Source organism: Sinocyclocheilus anshuiensis, unplaced genomic scaffold (genome assembly GCF_001515605.1).
Source record: "Sinocyclocheilus anshuiensis isolate Anshui unplaced genomic scaffold, SAMN03320099.WGS_v1.1 scaffold75, whole genome shotgun sequence".
In the NCBI taxonomy this organism is placed as follows: Eukaryota; Metazoa; Chordata; class Actinopteri; order Cypriniformes; family Cyprinidae; genus Sinocyclocheilus; species Sinocyclocheilus anshuiensis.
This window is the reverse complement of record NW_015549634.1, coordinates 1,239,644-1,263,048: the sequence shown is the minus strand read 5'-3', so window position 1 is coordinate 1,263,048 and position 23,405 is coordinate 1,239,644. Positions and strand designations below refer to the sequence as shown.

Genomic DNA, 23,405 nt, shown 5'->3' with positions numbered 1-23,405 from the left:
CACTCAAATACTGTAAGTTGTGCAATTGTAAAATCAGGGTCAATGAGAGATTCATTTTGTCTTAGCATCATGTCTTTGTGCTTGAGTCTGGCCTGAGGACTTTGTCCACATCACAAGTAATGTTGTCTTTTTTGCTAGACAAAGAGAAAAAAAACTCTGGTCTGACAGATCCAACCTTGATAATGCTCTCTTAACCTTACTCTTTCTCGCCTCATCCTCCACTTCTTGCATGTACTCTTCCAGGGTATATACAGGAATCATGGAGTTAAATTTAATACCTTTTAAGACCTTTTTAAGACTCTTTCCATACATTTTAAGACATCATCGCCACTCCACGTTTTAACCGGTTACATCGGCACTTTAACTTACATTTACTATATATTGATTGTAAGATAGCGCAACTAAACAGACTTACTTTGTGATAACTCCTTATCAATACAACATAATTCAGAAGTGGGGAACGAAGCACAAGAGAATTGAGCGACTAACCAATGCAACCCAAGAAACAAGAATTAGATCAATAAACAAAACAACTGACAAAACTTATTGAGGAGGGAAAATAAAGATCTCCGAGCTAATGGGGCAATGAGTTCACACAGTATACGCAAAAGATGTATTTGTCACATCAACTCAAACCATAGCGGTTTTGTGGAGCACTTCTCATGACAAACACCGGACTGATCAGACAGTTTACCTGTGATTACGGAGTGCTTGATTTGATGCAGACTTGACAGAGTGTCAGTGCTGCACCTGATCACGGCTGAATGATCATGGAAGGTAAAATAATGATCACAACTATTACATCACCTTAATTGTACATCCCAAGCCCATGCCAGTAAAAAAAAAAAACAGCCCAAAGACTGGTTTTGTGCTCCAGGGTCACGTATGATAAATGTCCAGTGCAATCCTGCATTGGCTGTTCTTACTTCTTTCTTAAATGTTCAAAATCTGATGTGCAAACGGTTCTGTCGTCACACATTCACACTTTTGTGTCATGATTGGTACCAGCTCTTGTCTTGGTCTACATTCAGATTTTACGGTTCATCTCTATATTGAGTCTTGTAGGTCTGTGCTGAGATTTGTTGCACTTAACTCTTTTTCCTAATGCTCTTTCCTCTCATTCCCCCACACTTATTTCTATTTTCACTTGATTAATCAACACTCATTCCGTTAACACTTAAGCACACAACATTAATTCACACTCAAGAGCTCAGTTTTTCTGTTGAACCAGTGCTCCGCAATCTGAGAGTTTTTAAAGGCTCTCATTAACCCTGAACACCTGCCTTCACTAATCAGCCCAACCAAGAACCAATTAGCCCGTTAACAGACATATGTCCCAAACAAAAGAGATTTAAAAGATTTACGAGATTTTCGAAACCGAAAAATGCAACCTTGCTAATCAAAAATAGTCAATGAACATTTTTGACTTTAAAACTCTTGTATTATGTTAAAAATCTGGGTTTGATCTTTATGGTGCGGGTCAAACTGACCCTAATTGGATTCAACATAATTCACCAAAAATCAGGTTAAAACAGTACATTTTTAACATTAATAGTTCTCACACATAAAAAACAAACAAACATGGAAACATATGATTTTTTAAAAACTATTTTGCATATTTTTTCACAAACTGTAAATTTTATTAACAGTATTGTGACTATTTTAACATTTAAAATAAATAATTTTAACATTTTAAACAGAAAAGGTGTGGAAAATCACTTAGATTCTGTGTACTTTCCTGAGGCTCAAACAATACGATTTGATTACCAGCAAATTTTACACCAAAAAAGTACACTATCAATGCAGTGTAAATTTCTTCAGATAAAAGCATCTGCCAAATGCATAAATGTAAACACCCTTGGAGGGTAGTGGAGAATCTGACATTACAAAATACAAAACATAATGTTTTCTTTGTATCTGTGCAACTGCTTGAAAATGAGGGTCAAACTGGCTCACAAATATATCATAATAAAATATAAAATATGCACATGTCCACAATACACCAGTGTCGAAACTATGCATGCATGTTCATGTAATGAAAAAGGCACAAAATATCAAGAACAAAATCTTAGGTTAAACAGTTTTTACGATAACTAAAAAATCGAAATGGGTCAAATTGACCCACAACACAAGACTGATCATTTTAGGGTACATTTACACAGCAACGATGTACTAAAAACAGAAAAGATTCCCGTACAAATGATCAAAACGTGTCAAAATGATCCCTGAACATGACTAAAAGCTCTGTATTATGCACGCCAGGCCAGTAGTTTATGATGTCACTTTGTAAAGAAACACTACGAGATGAGATGATAACCGTACTGTTTTAAACTTTGAAACACGTTTTCAGAAGGTTGTGTTTTCAGGAATAAATGCCCCAAAATGCCGTTGTCGTGTAAATAAACAGCCAAAACGCATGTTTTCCATGTTTAGTTGAAAATGGTGTTGTGACTTGCAAATAGGGTTGGGAACCGAAATCGATTCCGATTCCAGAATCGGATACTCAAGATCAGGAATCGGATGCGTGTAGTCAAATTAAAATTTCGATTCCGCCTATCGATTCCTATGCGCTTTTTTTCCTTCATCTGCGAGGACCGGATCTAGAGATCTGCCAGGACCTTGCTCGCTAATCTAAGCGCTCTCCAAAGTTTGGCTACATTTGCGATCAGAAGCCAAAAAAGCTCAGTATAATATCTGTGATAGCTAAACATGTTGCAAGAACATTGTCACCACCAACATGACAAAGCTCTTTAATTTAATAGATCGTTAAAGATCGTGAACACGATTCAAACACCAACGTGATTCTATTCTTAAATTACAATGATTCGTCTGTTTCATTCCTCAACCTTTGGCGTCTGCGATCAATGTTGTGATCACGTGGTTCGTCCGTGCAGCATACGATCACACAAGTGTGATCTGAACATTTAAATCTGCGTTCACGCTGCGCTGACCTAAAGAGAGCAGCTGTCATGAATGAAACAGCTTCACAGTCTATGCTTCAGACACACAGTATCATTATTTCTGTTACAAACATTCAAATCACAGAAGTGTTGGGATAAAAGTTTATAGTTCGGATATAAACTCTGATGTGTACGGTAGCGATTAAAATAGAGTAAATCACCTTTTGTAAGTCATGTGACACTTCAAATGAAGATTTATCGATTACATTGTTACGCCAGTAAGTGGCGAAAAAGGGGCTGTTAAAATGTATCTGTCTTTGAATCATACAAGAGATTCGTTCAAGAATGCTGATTCATCCAGTAATGAAACAAGTGAGTCATTTAATCATTCATTCATAAATTACATGTGATTTTGTTTAGTTGTCTAATGTTTTTTCTTCAGAATCATGAGAGAACCACAACTTCTATTGGGGGGAAAAAACATTGTTACGCCAGTAGGTGGCGAAAAGGGGCTGTTAAAATGTATTTGTCTTTGAATCATACAAGAGATTCGTTCAAGAATGCTGATTCATCCAGTAATGAAACAAGTGAGTCATTTAATCATTCATTCATAAATTACATGTGATTTTGTTTAGTTGTCTAATGTTTTTTCTTCAGAATCATGAGAGAACCACAACTTCTATTGGGGGGAAAAAAAAACAAAAAAAACCCCAATTTATCCAGATTCATGCAGTTCTATTTTGCACATTAACAGCTCTTCAAGAGTCCAGTTTTTATGTAGCCTGTTGATTTTTGTTCATGGTATTCAGCTCCAATAAATGGTTTGCAAAAAAGAGACACAGGATAAATGTTTGATATCATTATTTAATCACATTGGAATCGAAACTGGGAATCGAAAAGAATCGGAATCGATAAAATTCAAACGATACCCAACCCTACTTGCAAAAGCATCAGTATTCAGCTGCTAAGAGGCTTGTGTTTGTTTATATGTCATTGTTTCCTCTCACCTGATCTCTCGGAGCAGAAGGAGCTTCTCTGGCGTGTTTAGGACGGCCAGTAGCGGATGCACGAGCGTCGTCAGCCCTCGCTCTGCTAAATACTGTAAGAACAGCACATGAGTTTGGTCTCTGGACAAAGAAACCCTTTAATCATGTGAGATCATCAGGTTGAATCTCTTACCTGCTCACAGATTTCCATGAGCATCACCACATCTTCATCCTCCAGCAATCTGACGGCCATTGCTCGCACTTGTTTTAAAGCATCCCTCTCAGATAAACCAGCATCATACTTGCCTGTAGAAACATTCAGATTTGTCTTATGCTTTAAAGCTTATCTTTATACATGCATTCACTTCAGTGTTAACTCAGCGGTAGAGTTACTCTCACGGGACACTGCACTTATTCGCAATCGCAAAAGTACATTATTTGCATGTGCTTTAGAGCCTTGCCTGTTAAACAGCATCTGATCACTGAACTAAGTTATATTTTGCGCTAATACTGTCAAAACACACAAGGTTTACATATAGACTCAGTTGGTTATGTCTAAAATGAAAGTAAACAGAAAAGCGGATGAGTGCAGCTCTTAAAGGGACAGTACTAAACATGCAGCGGACTGTCATTAAAGGGATAGTTCACCATAAAATTTATTTTCTGTCATTATTTACTCACTCTCATGTTGTCCCAAGCCTGTATTAATTTCTTTCTAGTGCTGAACACAAAAGAAGATATTTTGAAGAATGTGGGTAACCAAACAGTAGCTGGTCCACGTTGAATTTGATAGCAGGAAAAAATACTATGTAAGCCAATGGGGACCAGCAACTGTTTGGTTTTCCACGTTCTTTAAAATACCATTTATTTTCAGCAGAAGAAAGAAACTCATTCAGGTTTAAAACAACTTGATGAATGATGGTATAAAAATAAAACACTATGACAGAATTGACAGACAGATGACAGAATTTTTGGGTGAAATATTGCTTTAATGTTACTAAAACAACAAAACACAAAGAGAAAAATCACTCACTGCTCATGACTGAAGAACTTTAATACAGTTGCTTTAACAGGAATCAATCTATATAGTGTTTTATTTTTATATTTGTTCATTCAGTTTTTTGAATGCTCCTGTTAAATACACCTATTGTCCCTGAAAATAAAGCACAGTTTGTTTTATTTGTATATTATGTGTAGTTGTAATGTGTATCTTTGTTCTTATTTTTTAATAACAAAGATAAAATCGTGATATGATATTTTTTCCATATCGCCCACCCCTAGACCCATGGTTTGTCTGTATGTGTATTCAGAGCCAGTGAGCAACGGACTTTCATAATAATAAAATAATAATTAAAACTGTGTTAATGTGAGATAATATAATTGTCGGCGTTAATCAATTAATGCGTTAACACGATAATAACGCGTTTTAACTTGCCCAGCCCTAATATATATATATATATATATATATATAAAACATTTTTGTTTAGCAATATTTTTAGTATTGAATTAAAATTAAATATATTTATAATGAGCATTTATCTCATTTTTTACTTCGTTTTCAATGCATTTCAATGCAATGAATGTTTTCTGCATGAAGGACACATGCAGTGCTGTTTCAGATTTTGGTAACTGAACATGAAGTGTAATATTACCCAGACTGCTCTCTGAGCGGGACGGAGATCTGGAGCGTGATCTTGAGGAATCTCGCTTTCGAAACAGACTGAAGAACGTTTTGGAGCGCTGCAGCGGACTGCTTCCCTCTTCTCCTCTTTCTGTCTGCTTCCTCTTCTGTTTCTTTTCCTCTTCTGTGAAAACAGGAGAAACAAAGCGTTTGCATTAACGGTAGTTAAAAAAGGGCATGAAATCAGGCAGCCACTTGTTCTGTTAAAGTTGATTGTTGACAAATGTTACATTTGGAGGTATTTGCACTTCAAAAATTAAAGTGCCAGTTTGCAGGCTTGTGTATAAAAAAAAAAAAAATTGGAAATAGAATTTCTTCACAAATGTATTTACCATTTTCAAACGGTATAGCAAAATATGACAAAATTATTTTTTTACTGAAACGGAAATTAAAGTTAAATTAAAATTAAAGTGTAAATGAAAAAAACCTGAAAACCAAAAATAAAGTTTATTTAATAACCAACTGATTAATCAAATTTATTTAATATCAAACACAAATATTAAACAAAAACATATAATTATGTTTCCACTTCAATTCTTTGCTGAAATGTAAACATTTAAATGGTGTCTGTAATAAAAACATTTTGTGACAGATTTAATGAAACATGTTAAATAATGAAGACAATAGGTTCAGTAAAAATATAACTATTATGTAATATAGTGTATATATATTTTTTCTAGCTGACTTATTGAGTTTATGGTCACTGAATGTGTTTTCTGAGGTAAATGTGACATTATTGATCTCAAGCTGTTTTGTTGATGTCTTTCCACATTTTAAACACTGATTGATCGATTACATGAGACAAGATTAATTGTAGTAAGTTGTTCTGTTTCTTCTAATGTTCATTCATGTTTATTTGCTGCTATAACTAATAGTAAAGAAGAAGAGATGATCGGTTCACTACAGCGAGTAAGTTGTTCTGTTTCTTCTAATGTTCATTCATGTTTATTTGCTGCTATAACTAGTAGTAAAGAAGAAGAGATGATCGGTTCACTACAGCGAGTAAGTTATTCTGTTTCTTCTAATGTTCATTCATGTTTATTTGCTGCTATAACTAGTAGTAAAGAAGAAGAGATGATCGGTTCACTACAGCGAGTAAGTTATTCTGTTTCTTCTAATGTTCATTCATGTTTATTTGCTGCTATAACTAGTAGTAAAGAAGAAGAGATGATCGGTTCACTACAGCGACTCGTCACAACACATTAAAGAGCATCAAAACCACATTTAGTGCTTGAACTTAGTGATAAACTTGACAAAATTTGAAATCTGAGTCTCTCTGTTTCATGTCAAAAGTAACAAAGCTTTAGATTATTGGATGTGGTCTGAATTTTTGCCCGAATATTTTTTTAAATTTCATCGTATGTGGCTGCATTTGATCTTAAAATACCACAAAACCCCACCTGACACAGTCACATGACTTTGAGTTCGGCGTATCGGAGGACTCGGTCGGCTGAGAGCCATGAGCAGAGATGTTTTCCTGCCTTCCCTTCTTCTCTCTCCTAACTCTCCTTCGCTCCGGATCACGGAGTCCTGCAGCAGTTCTGTGGGTCCTCGGCTCACCGTCCGCAGCTGCTCTGACCGACTGTCACTATCAGTGGAATCTGAATGAAACTGGGCCTCAGTGGAGCCGCAGACATTGGACATTTTGGCTCCTAAGGGCAGAGTCGCTTGAGAGAGTCTGCTCACAGAGCCGAGAGGTGTCCCGGAGGACAGAGAGGAGGTGGATGAGCGAGACTCCGACCCTTGTGAGGACGAATAGACGGTTCCGCTGCCTGCTGGAAGAGGTCAAAGGTTGGTGTGGGGGAGAGCGTGGCTCAATGTAACACTTTTTGACTTTCTCAGTTTGTGTAAATCCACATGGGGTTCAGAGTATAATTTTTTTTATCTACAGTAATTTCACACTTGTCTATTACAAATACGTCGCTTTGTTTCATAATTACAGAGTATACATTTTTCTTTATTTACCCTCAAAAAATGGAAGTGAAATGTGACAACATGCCCCGTAGGTGGGGTACATTGTAACATCAGAGGGGCACGTTGTAACATGACCATATGACAGCCTAAAATATTATCCGATCTAATGAAAAAAACATACAAGACAAAATAAAATATTTTGTCAATAAAATAAAACTTAACTTTTTCAAATAAAATAATGGCATTTTTTAAGAATTAAAAATAATCTGATTTTGGAGTTTGACAATGAACACATTGCAACCATGCTTGGGACGGCCCACATAAACGAGCAAAAATGCTTTACATTTCTTGAAATAATAATTTCTGAACATTAAACATTGACTGTCAGAGTCTTTATTCACCTGTTTCTCGTGGTTTCTCAGTACAATTCATTAAAGTAAATAGTGTAAATTACATCGATAATGTCATAGAATCTGCGCAACTGGAATTTAAAATTGGTTAGTGTCTTCTGCCAGTTAGTGAAGCATTAAAAAAACGATCTAAACTGATAAATAACAGATTGGAGATTAAAATAATAACAGATTTGCCTCATTTTTAAATGTTCAGCGATATCTTCAAAAGATTTTTGAATTTTGGCGCACTTTTTTCTCTATATAGTGTTGATATGGCAACTGGTAAATACTAGGGATGTAACGATTCACTCAACTCACGATTCGATTCGATTCACGATTTTTTATTTTTTTTTACAAAATGAGATTTACGACAAATTATAAATTAAATGTGTCCTATTATTATTGCTTGGACAAAATGCTGCACATTTCTTTGTGAAATTGAAATATAACACTATATTGGTTCCACATTGTTTGCTGATTTTTACTTTATTTAAACTGTGTCATTTATTTATTTTATTTGACATTCATTTTGCCAATAAACGTTCTACGTTTCTTATTTATTTGGTTATGAACAGCAATGATACAGTGTTTCCTTGGTTACCGTTGTAAACAAAGCAGCGCTGCACTTATGAACAGCAATGATACAGTAGCTGTGTCTCATTTAGAAGGCTGCGAAGTGTCCTCAACCTAGAATTAAACGAGACGGCCTTCATAGGACAGGTGGAAAAGGAAACAGGAAGTATTAATTAAAAAAAAAAATGCTTTTACCTGTTTTATTTTGTTCAATGTTTGAGGAGATGCAGCGTATGTACAGCAGACATCTGTTAGAGAAAAAAAGGAGGAGGATATTAAAAACAAAGTTTATCCGTTTTTACCGAGGCGATTTAAAGTAAGTTGTAAACACCACATCTGCGCTTGTGTGTACATCTGCCGGCGCCGGCATTTTTCAAATGAACAACGGTTGTTTACGGCGACGCAAAGAATTGTGGGTTATCTGTAGCAGCGAAGGATATACCTCATGTCCTACTTGCTTTTCTGAAATGAGACAGCCTCGATGACATATGCAACCTTCGAATGCGACCTCCGGAGGGCGCAGCCTTCTAAATGAGACACAATCGCGATTTGTTTAGCATCTCAACCGATTTGAATCGTCACATATTTGAATCGATTTTCAACCGGCTCGCAATTAATCGTTACATCCCTAGTAAATACCATAAATGTTGTTATGCTAGCATGTGTGGAAATATTCAAACCACGTGTTACAACTAACCCCGCGTTACTTTGTGCCCCGCGCTCCCCTACTTACAGATGAACACTTTATATTGTAAAAAGAAACTCACTTTTATTCACCCAGCTGAGTTCTGTCACCATTTCTTTGTAGGCTGGATATCTGCCTGCTTCCTGTGAACAAAACATCTTATCACATTTATATACAAGCTGTCAGTCACTGCAGAACATCATTTTGTCTGTCATCATTTTAAACTTTTTTGTCAGCCAAAAACCTAAAATATTTTCATAAGTTCCCCTGAGATTTTAAGTCAATATTTCAAATATTTATCAACAAATTCACATGTTTACAGTTCTCTGATGTCAGTTAATGACCACATGACGTGCAGGTAAACAAATTAAATATTTAATCTTTTTTCAGTAAGTGTTTTATTTGGATTGTTTTTTATTATAAAATTGTTCATTTTAATTTAACAGTTTTGTGGTTTCATTTTTTGTGTTTTGTTTGTATTTTAATTTTACATTCTTATTTAATTCATATTTAAATAAATTAACAATACATTCACATGTTCATGGTTCTCCGTTGGTAAATAGTCACATTATGTTCAGTTAAACAAAATATTTTATCTTTAGTAATTGTAATATTTTATCTCTGTTTTGTTTTGATTTTAAAATTATTTTAATCTTACATTTTTATAGTTTAATTTTAGTGTTTTACTTTAATTGTTTTGATTTTTTAATTATTTCAAATTGAATTATATGAATTAATTCAAATATTAATTATTTTCATATTTCAAAAATTAACCAACACATTTGTATGTTTATGGTTCTCTGATGTTGATTAATGGTCGCATGACATGCAGATACACAAATACATTTTCAAATAAATATAATATATAAAACATACATTTTTAGTAAGCATTTTAATTGGCCATTTTTATTTTTAAATGAATACATTTTTAATGATTTAATGAATTACTAGCTTTTCATAATTTTTTTGCGAAACACTGTGTTAGACAAACTTGACTGTTTTGTCTGTATTGGCAAAAAAAGAAGTATTAGCACATAGCAGCATGTCCTTATTTGCTCCAAACGGTTTATCTGGTCATGAATGTTTGGAAAGGTGGCGTGTTTAATATGGACACAAAGAGTGAATGAGTTTGCAGGAAAACCTGATCCAGGAACAGAGTGAATAATGCACAGCCTGACACACACAGAAACCAGAGCGCCACATCAGCCATCTGCTGTGTGTGTGTGTGTGTGTGTGTGTGTGTGTGTGTGAGAGACTGACTTTAATAGTAAGTATGATATGAGGCTGACTCTTCAGCACTTCCACTGCTCTGTAATGGTTGATGTTCTCGAAGCTCACGCCATTGGCCGACAGGATCTGATCCCCCATCTTAACTCCACCCTGTTCCGCCAGACCCCCGGGATCCAGCCTGCAAACAGCCAATCACACACAACACTAGAGCTCTGTTCACATTGAAACACTTTCACATTTTCACACTGTATCAGAACTTGAGTTTTTTTTTTGAATTCCTATATTGTGGCCTACTGGGTCTGATGTGGTTTCTAGGGCTTAGGTTTAAAGGGGTCATAGGATGCCCATTTTCCACAAGTTGATATGATTCTTTAGGGCCTTAATGAAAAGTCTGTAACATAGTTTGGTTAAAATTTCTCAATGGTAGTGTAAAAAAACACCTTTTTTACCCTGTCAAAAACAGCTCTTTTCAGAGCATGCAGATTTGTAGCATTTTCCTTTAAATGTTAATGTTAAATGTTAAATGAGCTCTGCTGACCCCGCCCCTCTCTTCTGAGCCGCTCTCAGAGAGACTGTTTACTTTAGCCGCATTCATCGTGAAACTTGCTAATTAGCACATTATTAGGAAAGGCGATTTGCAAAGATTCGTTAAAAAAACCTTACACACTTCTTCTGTTGGTGAAGAGTTCAAACAACTTGTAAAAGTGCATGTAGCATTATATGACCCCTTTAATGTGGTCTGGTGTGGTTTTAGGGGTTGTATTGGGGTCTATTGTGGTTTGATTTAGATTTTATTAGTCTGACTCAGGGTTATTAAAGTTAACTAAACTAAAACTGTTTTTGTTACTCGAAGTAAAATTAACTTTAACTAAAACGAAATATATAAAAAAAACGGTCCTGTTGTGCGAATGTGCGTGTGTTTGCTGCTGTACTGACTTGGAGACGTAGATGCCCAGGTTGTATTCTCGTCCTCCGCGGATGTTGAGTCCCAGGCAGGGCTGGTGTTTAGAGAGATGGAGGTGAACCGTTCGGCACAGCGCTCCATCTGAGACGGGAGCGTCCGACTCCTCCACCACCATCCGCCGATGGATCAGATCCACCCTAAACACACAAACACACACGCTGAGGATCTCCGCTCTGGAGCCCAAAGCGCTCGGTTAGGCTGGTGGCACTCACCAGGTGGTCTTCTCGTTAGTGTAGCGAAGGCCAGGCACACGCCCCAGCCGCTGGACGAGCAGATAGAGACGAGCGTGACCCGTCAACACCTTCACAGCGCTGCTCATGCTGATGTTCTCCAGACTCACGCCGTTCACCTCCAGCAGCTTATCACCCACACACAGACCCGCCAGCTCTACACGCACACACATCAGTGTACACACACACACACACACACATAAGTGAACACACATACACCTCAGCGTACACACACACACACACACACACACATATCAGTGTACACACACACACACACACACATAAGTGAACACACATACACCTCAGCGTACACACACACACACACACACACACATATCAGTGTACACACACACACACACACACATAAGTGAACACACATACACCTCAGCGTACACACACACACACACACACACACATATCAGTGTACACACACACACACACACACATAAGTGAACACACATACACCTCAGCGTACACACACACACACACACACACACATATCAGTGTACACACACACACACACACACATAAGTGAACACACATACACCTCAGCGTACACACACACACACACACACACACATATCAGTGTACACACACACACACACATCAGTGTACATACACACACACACACCAGTGTACACACACAACCTCTTTAGCACAGAACAATATCAACAAGCCACGCTTATTTACTGCATGTAGCGCTTTATACAATACAGAATGTTTCAAAGCAGCTTCACGATAATAAACAGGAAAATAACAGAAGACAACAGTGTCATTATTAAAATCAATAAAGTTCAGTGTTGCTTAATGTTGTGAACCCATGAACCAGTGTATATATGGTAATAATCTGATCTCAGATCAGTTTTATAATCTAGACACTTTTAATTGCACATTTGTATAATAAAAATAAGAAGTAGTAGTTCTTAATTGTCTCTTATTGGCCTGAATACAGACCTTCCATAGAACAGACCAGGGTTAATATAGTTAACTAAAATTGTACTTTAACTGAAATAAAATAAAATATATATTAAAAAAATTATATTATTTTAGCTAGTTGCCAAGGCAACATTTCTCATTTTCATTTAGTTTCTGATGTACTAAATTAAAACAAACAAATAAATAAAATGAAAAATGTACAGACGTAAAAAGACAAAAATACAACAAAATTACTCAAATTAAAATGAAAACAGAAAGTATATTTAAAAAAAATTATAAAAATAGTATATCAATGCTACTAAAATAACCCTGGAACAAATTAAACAAGCCCTACAGATTAATTAAAAAAACATATTATATACTGACACTTTATATTTAATGGTATTTGATTTATTTTATTTTATTCGTTTAGTTAACAGGGACATTGTATATTAATAAAACACTGACACTTTATATTTAATGGTATTTGATTTATTTTATTTTATTCATTTAGTTAACAGGGACATTGTATATTAATAAAACATTTCTATAAATGTACCAGAATTAGCCAAAGGCTATTTTTCATCCATAGTCCATGGACTACGATGATTTGTAGATTGCATTTAATAGATTACACACTTTTAAGAAAACATGCAATTGGTTTGTAAAAGGTGTCTTAATGCATGCTTGTTTTGAATTTTTATTGCGTTTACATTAATTCCACCAACAGGTGTGTCCAGTGCATAGTGTTTAAACTAGTGCTGTCAAACGATAAATCACGATTAATAACATCCTAAATAAACGTTTTTGTTTGCATAATATATGTGTGTGTACTGTGTATATTTATTAAGTATATATAAATACACACACACACAGTATATATTTTGAAAATATTTACATGTATTTGCATGTCTATACTTATATTCATATAATTTATATTATTATAGGGAGCATAGGGAGCTCCCTGAAGACTCTGACCTGCGGCGCTGTTTTTCTGCACTCTGCTGATGAAGACGCCGAGTCCGTGTTCAGATCCTCCTCGCACACTGAAGCCCAGCTGACCATCATCCCCCCTGATGACCGTCAGCCTCACGCTCTCACCTGCAGACAGACACACGCTCAGCGCTCAGCTCTCAGCGCTTCATTCAGAGTCACTCCACCTGCTTCACCTGTCTCAGCCTCCATCTGTGAGTCTCTGTCCTGTCCGAGACGATGAGCTGATCCTAGAAGCTCACTGCCACACAAACACAGACATCCATCAATCAAAACGCCCACCACTAATGAGCCGCACAAAAACACTGGTGGTACAGGATGAAAATATTACTAAAAAATCAATAAAATGCCCCAGATGTTTAAAATATACATCGCATGCATAATTATTAGGCACATTGACATTCTGATGATACGTGACCCTGGAGCACAAAACCAGTCTTAAGTGTCAATTTTTTGAAATTGAGATTTATACATCATCTGAAAGCTGAATAAATAAGCTTCCATTGATGTATGGTTTGTTAGGATCGGACAATATTTGGCTGAGATACAACTATTTGAAAATCTGGAATCTGAGGATGCAAAAAAATCTAAATATTGAGAAAATCATCTTTAAAGTTGTTCAAATTAAGTTCTTAGCAATGCATATTACTAATCAAAAATTAAGTTTTAGGTACGGAATTTACAAAATATCTTCATGGAACATGATCTTTACTTAATGTCCTAATGATTTTTGGCATAAAAGAAACATCTATAATTTTGACTCTATTTGTATAATTTTTGGCTATTGCTGGTCATGTCTTAACTTTGCATTTTCTGTACTGCATTAGTTTGGAATATTTCTCATTGGGATTTAATAATTTTTTGACATCTCAGTCTGAGTTAAACCTCTTTTTTGGCTCATGTTTATCAGTAAAAGAAAACATGCCTAATAATTCTGCACACCTGAATATAAGGAGTTTTTCACTTCCAGCCATCATGGACAATTATATATCACTCATAAATGATTAAATACAAAATTAATAGTAGTTATTAAGATTGATGTGGTTTGGAATTGGTCAAATGTGCTTGGAAAACATATAGAATCAGAATATCAACGTGCCTAATAATTATATTATCATAAGTTGCAAGTTGAAATTATAAGTGTAGTTGCAAAAAAACAAAAAAACAAGCCTGTAGTGATTTTCATCTGATATCATTCATATTATTGTATTTTCCTAATATAGCCCAGTCTAATGAAGGCTTAGTGCTTCTGCAGACATCAGATATCTATAGTAGCTTGTTTCCGCCACAGGATAAAAACAATAAAAAGATAATTGCGACTTTTTATCTCACCATTCTGGCTTTTTTCTAGCGATTCTGAGTTTACTAATCACATTTTTTCCCCTCAGAATCGTGAGAACCTTTTTATTGTTTTTATCCTGTGGCGGAAACAAGCTACTATAGATATCTGATGTCTGCAGAAGCACTAAGCCTTCATTAGACTGGGCTATATTAGGAAAATACAGATAGAAAAGTCAGAATTAGAGCTTATATCTCAGAAGAAGTCAAAATTGTGAGACTGAATTGTGGGAAATTTGCAGTTACCTTTTTTTATGCCATGTTTCCACTGATATCTGTATTGGCTGTTTGTTGTTTTGTAGCTAATATGAAGTGATTGATCGTTTTTAAAACGTTAAACAGCAGAGATGTAGTTATTTCAAACGTATTCTAGCACATTTTTTTATTATGATCAATTGTTGTGGTTACAGCTATTACTGTGTTGGATGTGATATATCATTAAAAGTCATAATTGTTTCAATTAATTGATTCAACTATTTGACCTTTGTTTTATACGCTTAGAAAAATGTGACCCTAAAATCAGTTTTAAATTAAATTAAATATATTACAGCAGTATAGTATTAGAATACATAGCATTACCATAGTATTTACGGTACTTGTTGTAGTTGTGATGATCGAAGCAATTCACTGTTACTTTCAGACTCTTTTATTAATCGTGTAATTACTCATGTTGTGGTGATGTAAATAATATTAATTGTGTGATTAATTTTTGCTTGATTCGTGACGTGATGTTGACGTAGCGCGTGCCATAATCCCGAGCCTCAGGTTACATTTAGCGCCTCAGACGGTCAAACTATCACAAACAACCACTAACTTACATCTCAAAATAGCTGTCGATATACAAAGAGTGTGTAATATGTTCAAACTCATAGCCATAAGCAGCAGAGCCGTTTATGTTAACGTTACGTTATATTTCAGAATAACAGGAGTCCGTCCGTCAATATGAAACGCTCCGTGTTGCTTCAGTCACTAAATATCACACCTGAGAGACGCTACAGGTGAATAAATACCGTTATAGAACTCTCTAATCGACACTTTAACCGACAGATGAAACTTTTACCTGAGTAAGTTGTAGCTGTTTCCATGCTGAGGTGCGCATCGTAATTTCTGACGCCCGCTGCTGTTAACCGTCCTCTGCTGTGACCCGCTCTCTGATTGGCTGCAGTGAGAAGTTTGCGAGATTCCTATTGGACGCTACACCTGTCAATCTTCACTACGAGGCGGATCCTGTATTTATAAATTGTCTGTCAAGCAGCGCTCATATCATCTGCGAGACTACTTTAAAATATTTATACGTTTATTTGTTTTTTTATTTTTACGTTTAAATATTTAATTAAATATTTACCTTTTTAAAAAATGTCATATTTAATATACATGTAATATTAATTATACATTTAATTAATTTAATATTTGTAAGCTTATTTGTCACACCACAGTGATTTATTCAGTTTATTTCATAGCATGCACATGATAATCTACACTTTAACAAAGCACTGAAGTGCAAAGAATGAAAGAAAATAAGAGGAATATAAAAATACATTTCAGTATTTAAAACATGACATATGTTTGTATCATCAATAATTTGATTATTTTAAATTAACGCAGAGTTGTGTAGTAGAGAAAAAAAATTAAAATTCAATCTTGTGTGTGTGTGTGTGTGTGTGTGTGTGTGTGAGAGAGAGAGAGAGAGAGAGAGAGAGAGAGAGTGTGCGTGCGTGCGTGCGTGCGTGCGTGTGTGTGTGTGTTGGTGATCTAAAGTGTCAATCATCAAGGCCGTCCCCTCATTAGAGTTTAGGATCAGTCTGTCATATAGACACTCTGAGACAACACACACACACACACACACACACACACAATAATGCATTCCATGAATAGTTTAGCAAACGTTTTCAGGAAACTCAGTTGATTTGATTTCAATGCAAAATCAAGTTATGTTTTTTTAATTTTCAAAGATGCTGTGGTTTGTTTTGATATGAATCTAATTGTCTCGTGTCTCTTCTGTTTTCTGAATCCGGCTGACAGCCGTCCGGACCGCAGAGAGAGCAGCTTTATTTCCAAACTCCTTCTCATGGTGCTCCAGCAGAATCCCCTACAACACAAACACATGAGATCACAGAACAGCTCTAACATCATTCACTCGATCATCAGGAATCAGTCATCCTGACCACATGCCAGGAGCCTCATCAGCCATAAAAGCCAAAAGACATGTAACATTTTGTATTTACAGATCCATATTTTTTATATGTTTGGACATTTTAAAATCATGTACCATGAAGATGTTTGTTGTACATTACCTGATTCTCTGGTCCAATCACATAAAGGCCTCCCAAAACAAACCCCTCCCCCTTCCTGTTGCCATGGTAACCTCTCCTCCACACCTGCAGCAGGTTCCTCCAAACCCCAAAGCGAGCGAATCCCAAACTCCTCATCGTCCTCCGCTTCACACCATAGAAACACATCTGAAACAGCCAAGAAATCTGTATTTATTTATTTTATGTTATACTTTACAATAATATAATAACATCTTGAAACACTGCTTGACCAGTCAAATTAAACCAGAATTAAATAGTTACATTTATTTACTCATTTATTTATTTGAAAGATATTTTACAATAACATAACAATGGTACTGGTGACCCATGACCCCATATACAGCCATTCATTAAAAAAAAATAATAATTTAACATCATGTCAGCAGCCACAGTAATTTTCATAGTGATAAATAGGTTAAAATATGACAAAATAAGAAGAGAAAAATATAAATAAATTAGTGCTGTCAAAAGATTAATCGCGATTAATCACATCCAAAATAAAAGTTTTTGTTTACATAATATATATTTATTATGTACATATAAAAGCACACACATACAGTATATATTTAGAAAATAATAATGCAAAAGGTTACTTACTTTTGTAATACATTAGCATTATATAAAATCAATGACAAAATATTACATAAAATGCCAATTAAATTATAGAATTTATATAATAATATATTATAATACATAAATATTATGTTATATATAAATATTATAAATATTTTATAAAATATATTTACAAAATACAATTTGAGGAGTGATTACCAAATATTGTAAGCAAATAAATTCCTGGGATGTCCCCACTTTTCACAAAAACAAACCTGTGTGTGTGTGTGATTATATACACATGATAACATGAGAATCACACACACCTCTCTGCACAGAGATCATCCGGGCCGTCTGACCACCATAATAACGGCTCCAGTTCGCTCCCACAAAGAGACAGCTTTAACATTCGCCTCATCTGAGGAGAAACAACACACATGCATTGATACATGTCAAATTTAGCCTCGTTTCATGTCTAGGTTCAGTTGAACTGCTCTAAACAGCAAATGCATCAACAACTAAAAACATGCAATTTCACCACATGTACTACAGTAAAGCAGCTGTGAAGACTGAAGTGTAAGAACATTTACAAGGTGAATCTGGCATAGAAATGTCTGCATCATATTTCACCGAATGCAAATAAAAAAATTAGAACTTATTCATTACAGTTGTTTCATCTGCTTACACACTGCATCTTCACGTGTCACACAGTTTCTGAAAGCTGACACTCAAACAGCAGAAGCACACACCAAATCTACAAAACCAGACACTAATTCTCAGCCTTGACTTTCATAAAACACTTTTTACAAAACACAACACACAGTTCTCGATGTAACACACACAAATCTAACAGGAATTAATATTATGGCAAAGGTGTTTGCAAATGTTTGCTTTTGAGACGTGTTTGTGATATTTTGAACGCAGTGCTTCGTTTTGCAAGAGATGTGAGGCTTTTTGCATTTTGTGTGCAATTCTTGGATTTATGTGTAAAGTTTTGAAAAAAAGAGGCAAAGTTTTGAAAATGTGTGTGAGTAGCTGAAATAAACTATAACATTTGTGAACGGCCGGCTGTAATGTGAATGAGATGTTGTGATCTCTGACCTCCAGCAGTGGATCTGAGCTTGGCGCTGGCCAGTCTGTCCAGAGACGTCCGGTCCGGTTTGGTCAGAAACAGATCTGTGTTTGCCAGCAGAACATAAACTACAACAACACACACTCCTGCAGACCACAAACCCACACACACACCCTCCAGATCCTGCAGGAACACTGCACACACACACACCATTCATTTACTGCTGTCTTTCCATTAGATTTCTCTGCAAATCACACCGTTTTTCATTGTTATTTTGCCCTATTTTATCTGTATGCAGCAGTGCTACAAATGCTTTGGCAATGTGAATGTAAAAATATTTGTCATGCCAATAAAGCACCTTAATTTAAATAATATTTTGCTCAAACATCCGTACAACACAAACACAGTTTAGGCCAGTCACTGTGTTGAAATATGTGACCCTGCAGCACAAAAGCAGTGTTAAGTCGCTGGGGTATATTTGTAGCAATAGCCAACAATACATTGTATGGGTCAAAATTATACATTTCTCTTTTATGCCATAAATCATTAGGATATTACGTAAAGATCATGTTCCATGAAGATATTTTGTAAGTTTCCTACCGTAAATATATCAAAACTTAATTTATGATTAGTAATATGCATTGCTAAGAACTTCATTTGGACAACTTTAAAGATGATTTTCTCAATATTTAGATTTTTTTGCACCCTCAGATTCCAGATTTTCAAATAGTTGTATCTCAGCCAAATATTGTCCTATCCTAACAAACCATACATCAATGGAAAGATTATTTATTCAGCTTTCAGATGATGCATAACTCTCAATTTCATAAGACTGACCCTTATGACTGGTTTTGTGCTCCTGGGTCACATATTGGCTGTATTAAAATATTATCAGCCTCATATTAATCTGAGATGCTCACAGTCTGCTCTCTACAATAAAACATAAGCATTTTGATCAATTAAATCAATTAAATTTGATTAACTCCTGTGTTGTCTGAAGTAATCTAAGAATAAAAGCATTAGCAATAAAATAAGAGACAGCCACAATTTTTTTTTTGTTCATCTGAACACCTTTGAGCTAAAATAATCACTTGAAGTTAATATTTCAATAAACCAATGATTAGAATGAGAATTATGAAAAACCAATCAGTATTAATACTTACTGTCTGCTGCGGATGATGTTTTGTCCTGTATCTCACACTGAAATTACAGCCTCAAACACACACATATCTAGCAGAACAATTAGCATAAAACAAACATTAACCAATCAGGAGAGAGAACAGAACAACACTCTGACCGGTCAAACCTCGTCTGAGATTTAGAAATATGCCAATGATATTCTCACAGTCTGTTCTGCAATAAAACATCAGCATGTGTTTGATAATAAATCACATTGTTTTGTATGCCTGGACGAATCGGAGAATGTAGAAGCAAAAGACTCCCAGACTTTTTTTTTGTCTATTGTTATTTTATTAATATTTATAAATCATTAGGATTTATTTATTTCAGTGGAGACACTGCAGGCAAAACACAGTTTTTTCATGCACCTGTCAAGTTTGAGATTTTGGGCTTTTTGGCTTTTCATAACGTGTTTTTTTCAGACTAGTGGAAAGAAACCATCCAGAAGACACTGTTAAGTGTTTCTTTTATAGCACTTTATCTATTCGTGTCAATAGGTTTAAATTACAATGCATATTTTTAAAGGCGTTTTCTCAAAATGAGTTTTTTTACAATACATGTTTTTAAAGGCCGTTTTCTCAAAATGAGCTTTTTCTCCTACACTGAGCCATGAATCTCCTCTTCAGTACACACCAAACTTTACATTTTTATACCTATAGTCTATATCCTGAAGGTTTTTACAGAGCGATTTGTTCATATATAATTTGCTTGATTATATACAACATTTTATTCCCCACCAAAATTGTGAAAATATAGTGTTTTCTGTCCGTTCTAAGCATTTGGAGTGACAAAAATGAGATAACTTTTGTAAAAACTTTTGACTCTAACAATTAAACAAGAATTTTGAAACGGACATCATTCAGTGTTTAGATTTTTGTACTAGAAATGTATGCAAATTAGCACATATTTCATTAAATAATGACTCATTTGCATATTTAAACCTAATATTTTAGAACACTTGTAATACAAAAAATGTTTGCAATTATCAATGTAATCAATCAGCTGGGTAAGTACGTTTTTTTTTACCATATTCACCTGCAGTGTCTCGCCTTAAATTGAGCATTTATTTATTTTATTTGATTAATTATTAGCTTTTTCCCAGTTTGGGGCAACCCTAAAATTAGGAAACAGACTCAATATACAGTAATGCATCCACAAGCAATAATGACGCACATTTGTTCGACTATGGTGTGTGTTTTATTGGTGTATTTTACAGGTTTCTGTGTGTGTATGAAACATCGAGACTGATCCTTCATCTGAGTTTAGAGTCAGTCTGTCCACACACACTCACACACACACACACACACACACACACACACATATCATTATTGTTTACATATGGACGGCTTTGCATTCTCTATTCTGCTATTTTCAAGATTCATATTTAGTTCAGAATAACATACATTCTATGGAAGCATATAGGTAGCAAAATTCAATTTAAAATGGAATATGCAAAATGGCATTCAAGCTGAAGGAGTTTTCATTAAGCGAGTGATTATTGAGCTCATGGCTATTTTAATTTCAGTCGAGTATTTATCTGTTCAACAGCCTGAATCACGTCGGACTTCTTGACTTTGTCTCCAAACTAAAAACATACGGGGAGGTGTTTTTAATCAAGATTTGCATTTATGAATCATATTTGCATGTCTTGAACATTGGCGGGAGGGTGTGATTTATTTTGGCAGGGGGTTGAAATGGTCTTTTTTTGAAAGAAATTAAATAAATAAATGATTTAAATGGATTTGTGAAAAGTAAAAGTATTAATTTGTACCAAATAAAGGCTAAATACAAATGTGGATGGCCTACTAGAGATCAAAAAGTAGATTTATAATGATTTAATCATGTTTAATATTTTTATACATTGCAATATTGTATTTTTTGGAGCATGTAAAACTATATTCCTTGCTGAAGTTTATTCAAATGTTTTATCTGTTTGCACGTGTTATAGACAACAAATCAAGTTTTTCTTCAGATGTGACACGTGTGAATGCATTTTCTTGGACTGAAATATATAGAGAGGGCAAAATATATTTTAAATGCTTTTAAAAATATATTTTTACACTTAAAATATATTTTCAAAAATTATGGAGGGTCAAATTACTCAAAATTAAATCATTAAAAAAATGTTGAAATATATAAATAAATCGTTAAATACGTAATTAAATAAATATTCATTCATTCATTTATTTACTTATTTATTTCCTCCACATTTCATTTTCAGGGTTACAGCTGACGGGACGTACCCGAAAACCTTAACCCTGAAAATGAAATAAATAAATGAATGAATACTTATTTATTTATGCATTTCTCTATGTATTTAATTAGTTTTGCATTTAATGCATTTATTTAATGTATAATGATTTACTTTTGAGTAATTTGGCCCTCCATAAAAAATGACCAAAAATACATTGGTAGAAAATATATATTTACGTAAATATATTTTGAAACATGTTTTAGCTAATATATTTTTGGACCATTTTTTGTATATTTAAAAATATATTTTTTGCTGTATGGGGTGACCATAGCAGAACTGACTTTACACATAAATCACTAAAAATCAGCAGAACAGCAGCTGATTCAGACACAATGGGGTTTTTGGTGTCACTCACCTGCGTCCAGTGTTCTGAGGTCGCTCTCACCGAGATGAGAGAGCGAGGCGCTCAGCGGCTGTGTGAGAAACAGCTCAGTGAAAGAGCGTAACGCCTCGATGACGGTCAGAGCGAGACGCTCCATCACTCACAGCACAGATGAAGGACGCTCCTGTGGTTTGATGATCAGTGTTCAGCAGCTCACCAGCTCTTTCTGGAGCTGATCCGGATCCAGTCATTGTGTAAGCTGGGAGGAGATTGACCTCTGTTCCCACAAACATTCACTCTTCTGCACTGATTTCTCACGCCGATTACAGCTGATCACACTCATTCTGGGTGGTTTTTTAAAGGTCACTCCAGCTTCTTTGGCTATTTGTATGGAGAAAACTATACTTGAGTTACTGAAATTTAAAATAGAAACTAAACAAGACATTTCAGACCCATTTTTCCTAAAAATCTCAAACTTAGTTTGGATTAACTTGATCAAAAACTCAAAGGCCTGGTTTCACAGACAGGGCTTAGACTAAGCCATAGTTCAATTAGGACATTTAAGTAATTTTTCATAAACGTGGCTTAGAAAACACATGACTGGTGTGCATCCTCAGTTGACACGTCTCAGACTTACATTTTAGTCTGGGACTAGGCTTAAGCCTTGTCTGTGAAACCGGGGGAAGATGTTTTGATTAGAGGTTTCATCACATCACTATCAGCACTAGCATTAGTGATGACTGATTCAAGGAACACACTAATTATGGAAAGTATAACACAACACAAAAGTTCAGTTACAAACACTATAATTTAATATCAGTATGCATGAGATTTAATTGAGCAGTAGCAGAGCTGAATGTGAAGCACACATCATGTTGTTATTAAGGCTGCATCCTCTTCTTCCTGCACGTGA

At 35.2% G+C, this 23,405-nt stretch overlaps 2 protein-coding genes across 2 annotated transcripts in view; both read right to left on the bottom strand.

Moving 5' to 3' along the window:
• Window positions 1-15,943, bottom strand: part of pdzd7b (PDZ domain containing 7b) — a 36,329-nt gene extending 20,386 nt beyond the window's left edge. The window contains exons 1-11 of the mRNA XM_016448723.1: window positions 15,862-15,943; window positions 13,640-13,704; window positions 13,449-13,571; window positions 11,538-11,712; window positions 11,298-11,462; window positions 10,392-10,539; window positions 9,214-9,274; window positions 6,968-7,342; window positions 5,539-5,691; window positions 4,080-4,192; window positions 3,908-3,999 (exon numbers count right to left, since the gene is read on the bottom strand). Coding sequence (XP_016304209.1) covers window positions 3,908-3,999; window positions 4,080-4,192; window positions 5,539-5,691; window positions 6,968-7,342; window positions 9,214-9,274; window positions 10,392-10,539; window positions 11,298-11,462; window positions 11,538-11,712; window positions 13,449-13,571; window positions 13,640-13,655 — 1,421 coding nt within the window. The 5' untranslated portion in view covers window positions 13,656-13,704; window positions 15,862-15,943. The remainder of the gene's footprint in view (window positions 1-3,907; window positions 4,000-4,079; window positions 4,193-5,538; window positions 5,692-6,967; window positions 7,343-9,213; window positions 9,275-10,391; window positions 10,540-11,297; window positions 11,463-11,537; window positions 11,713-13,448; window positions 13,572-13,639; window positions 13,705-15,861) is intronic.
• An 822-nt stretch (window positions 15,944-16,765) lies between these two features.
• LOC107659704 (redox-regulatory protein FAM213A-like) lies at window positions 16,766-17,234 on the bottom strand. The gene is made up of 2 exons (XM_016448729.1): window positions 17,096-17,234; window positions 16,766-16,890 (listed from the first exon to the last, which is right to left on the bottom strand). The coding sequence occupies exons 1-2, from the start codon at window positions 17,228-17,230 to the stop codon at window positions 16,780-16,782; spliced, it is 246 nt and encodes an 81-aa protein (XP_016304215.1). The 5' UTR covers window positions 17,231-17,234; the 3' UTR covers window positions 16,766-16,779.
• Window positions 17,235-23,405: the final 6,171 nt, after the last annotated feature.

What these genes read in the sequence shown, in the direction of transcription:
- LOC107659704 (XM_016448729.1), bottom strand. Translation starts at nt 17,230, where the DNA reads ATGAGGAGTTTGGGATTCGCTCGCTTTGGGGTTTGGAGGAACCTGCTG. An exon ending in TGATTGGACCAGAGAATCAG is followed by an intron (nt 16,891 to 17,095) that starts GTAATGTACAAC and finishes TTTGTGTTGTAG; the next exon opens with GGGATTCTGCTGGAGCACCA.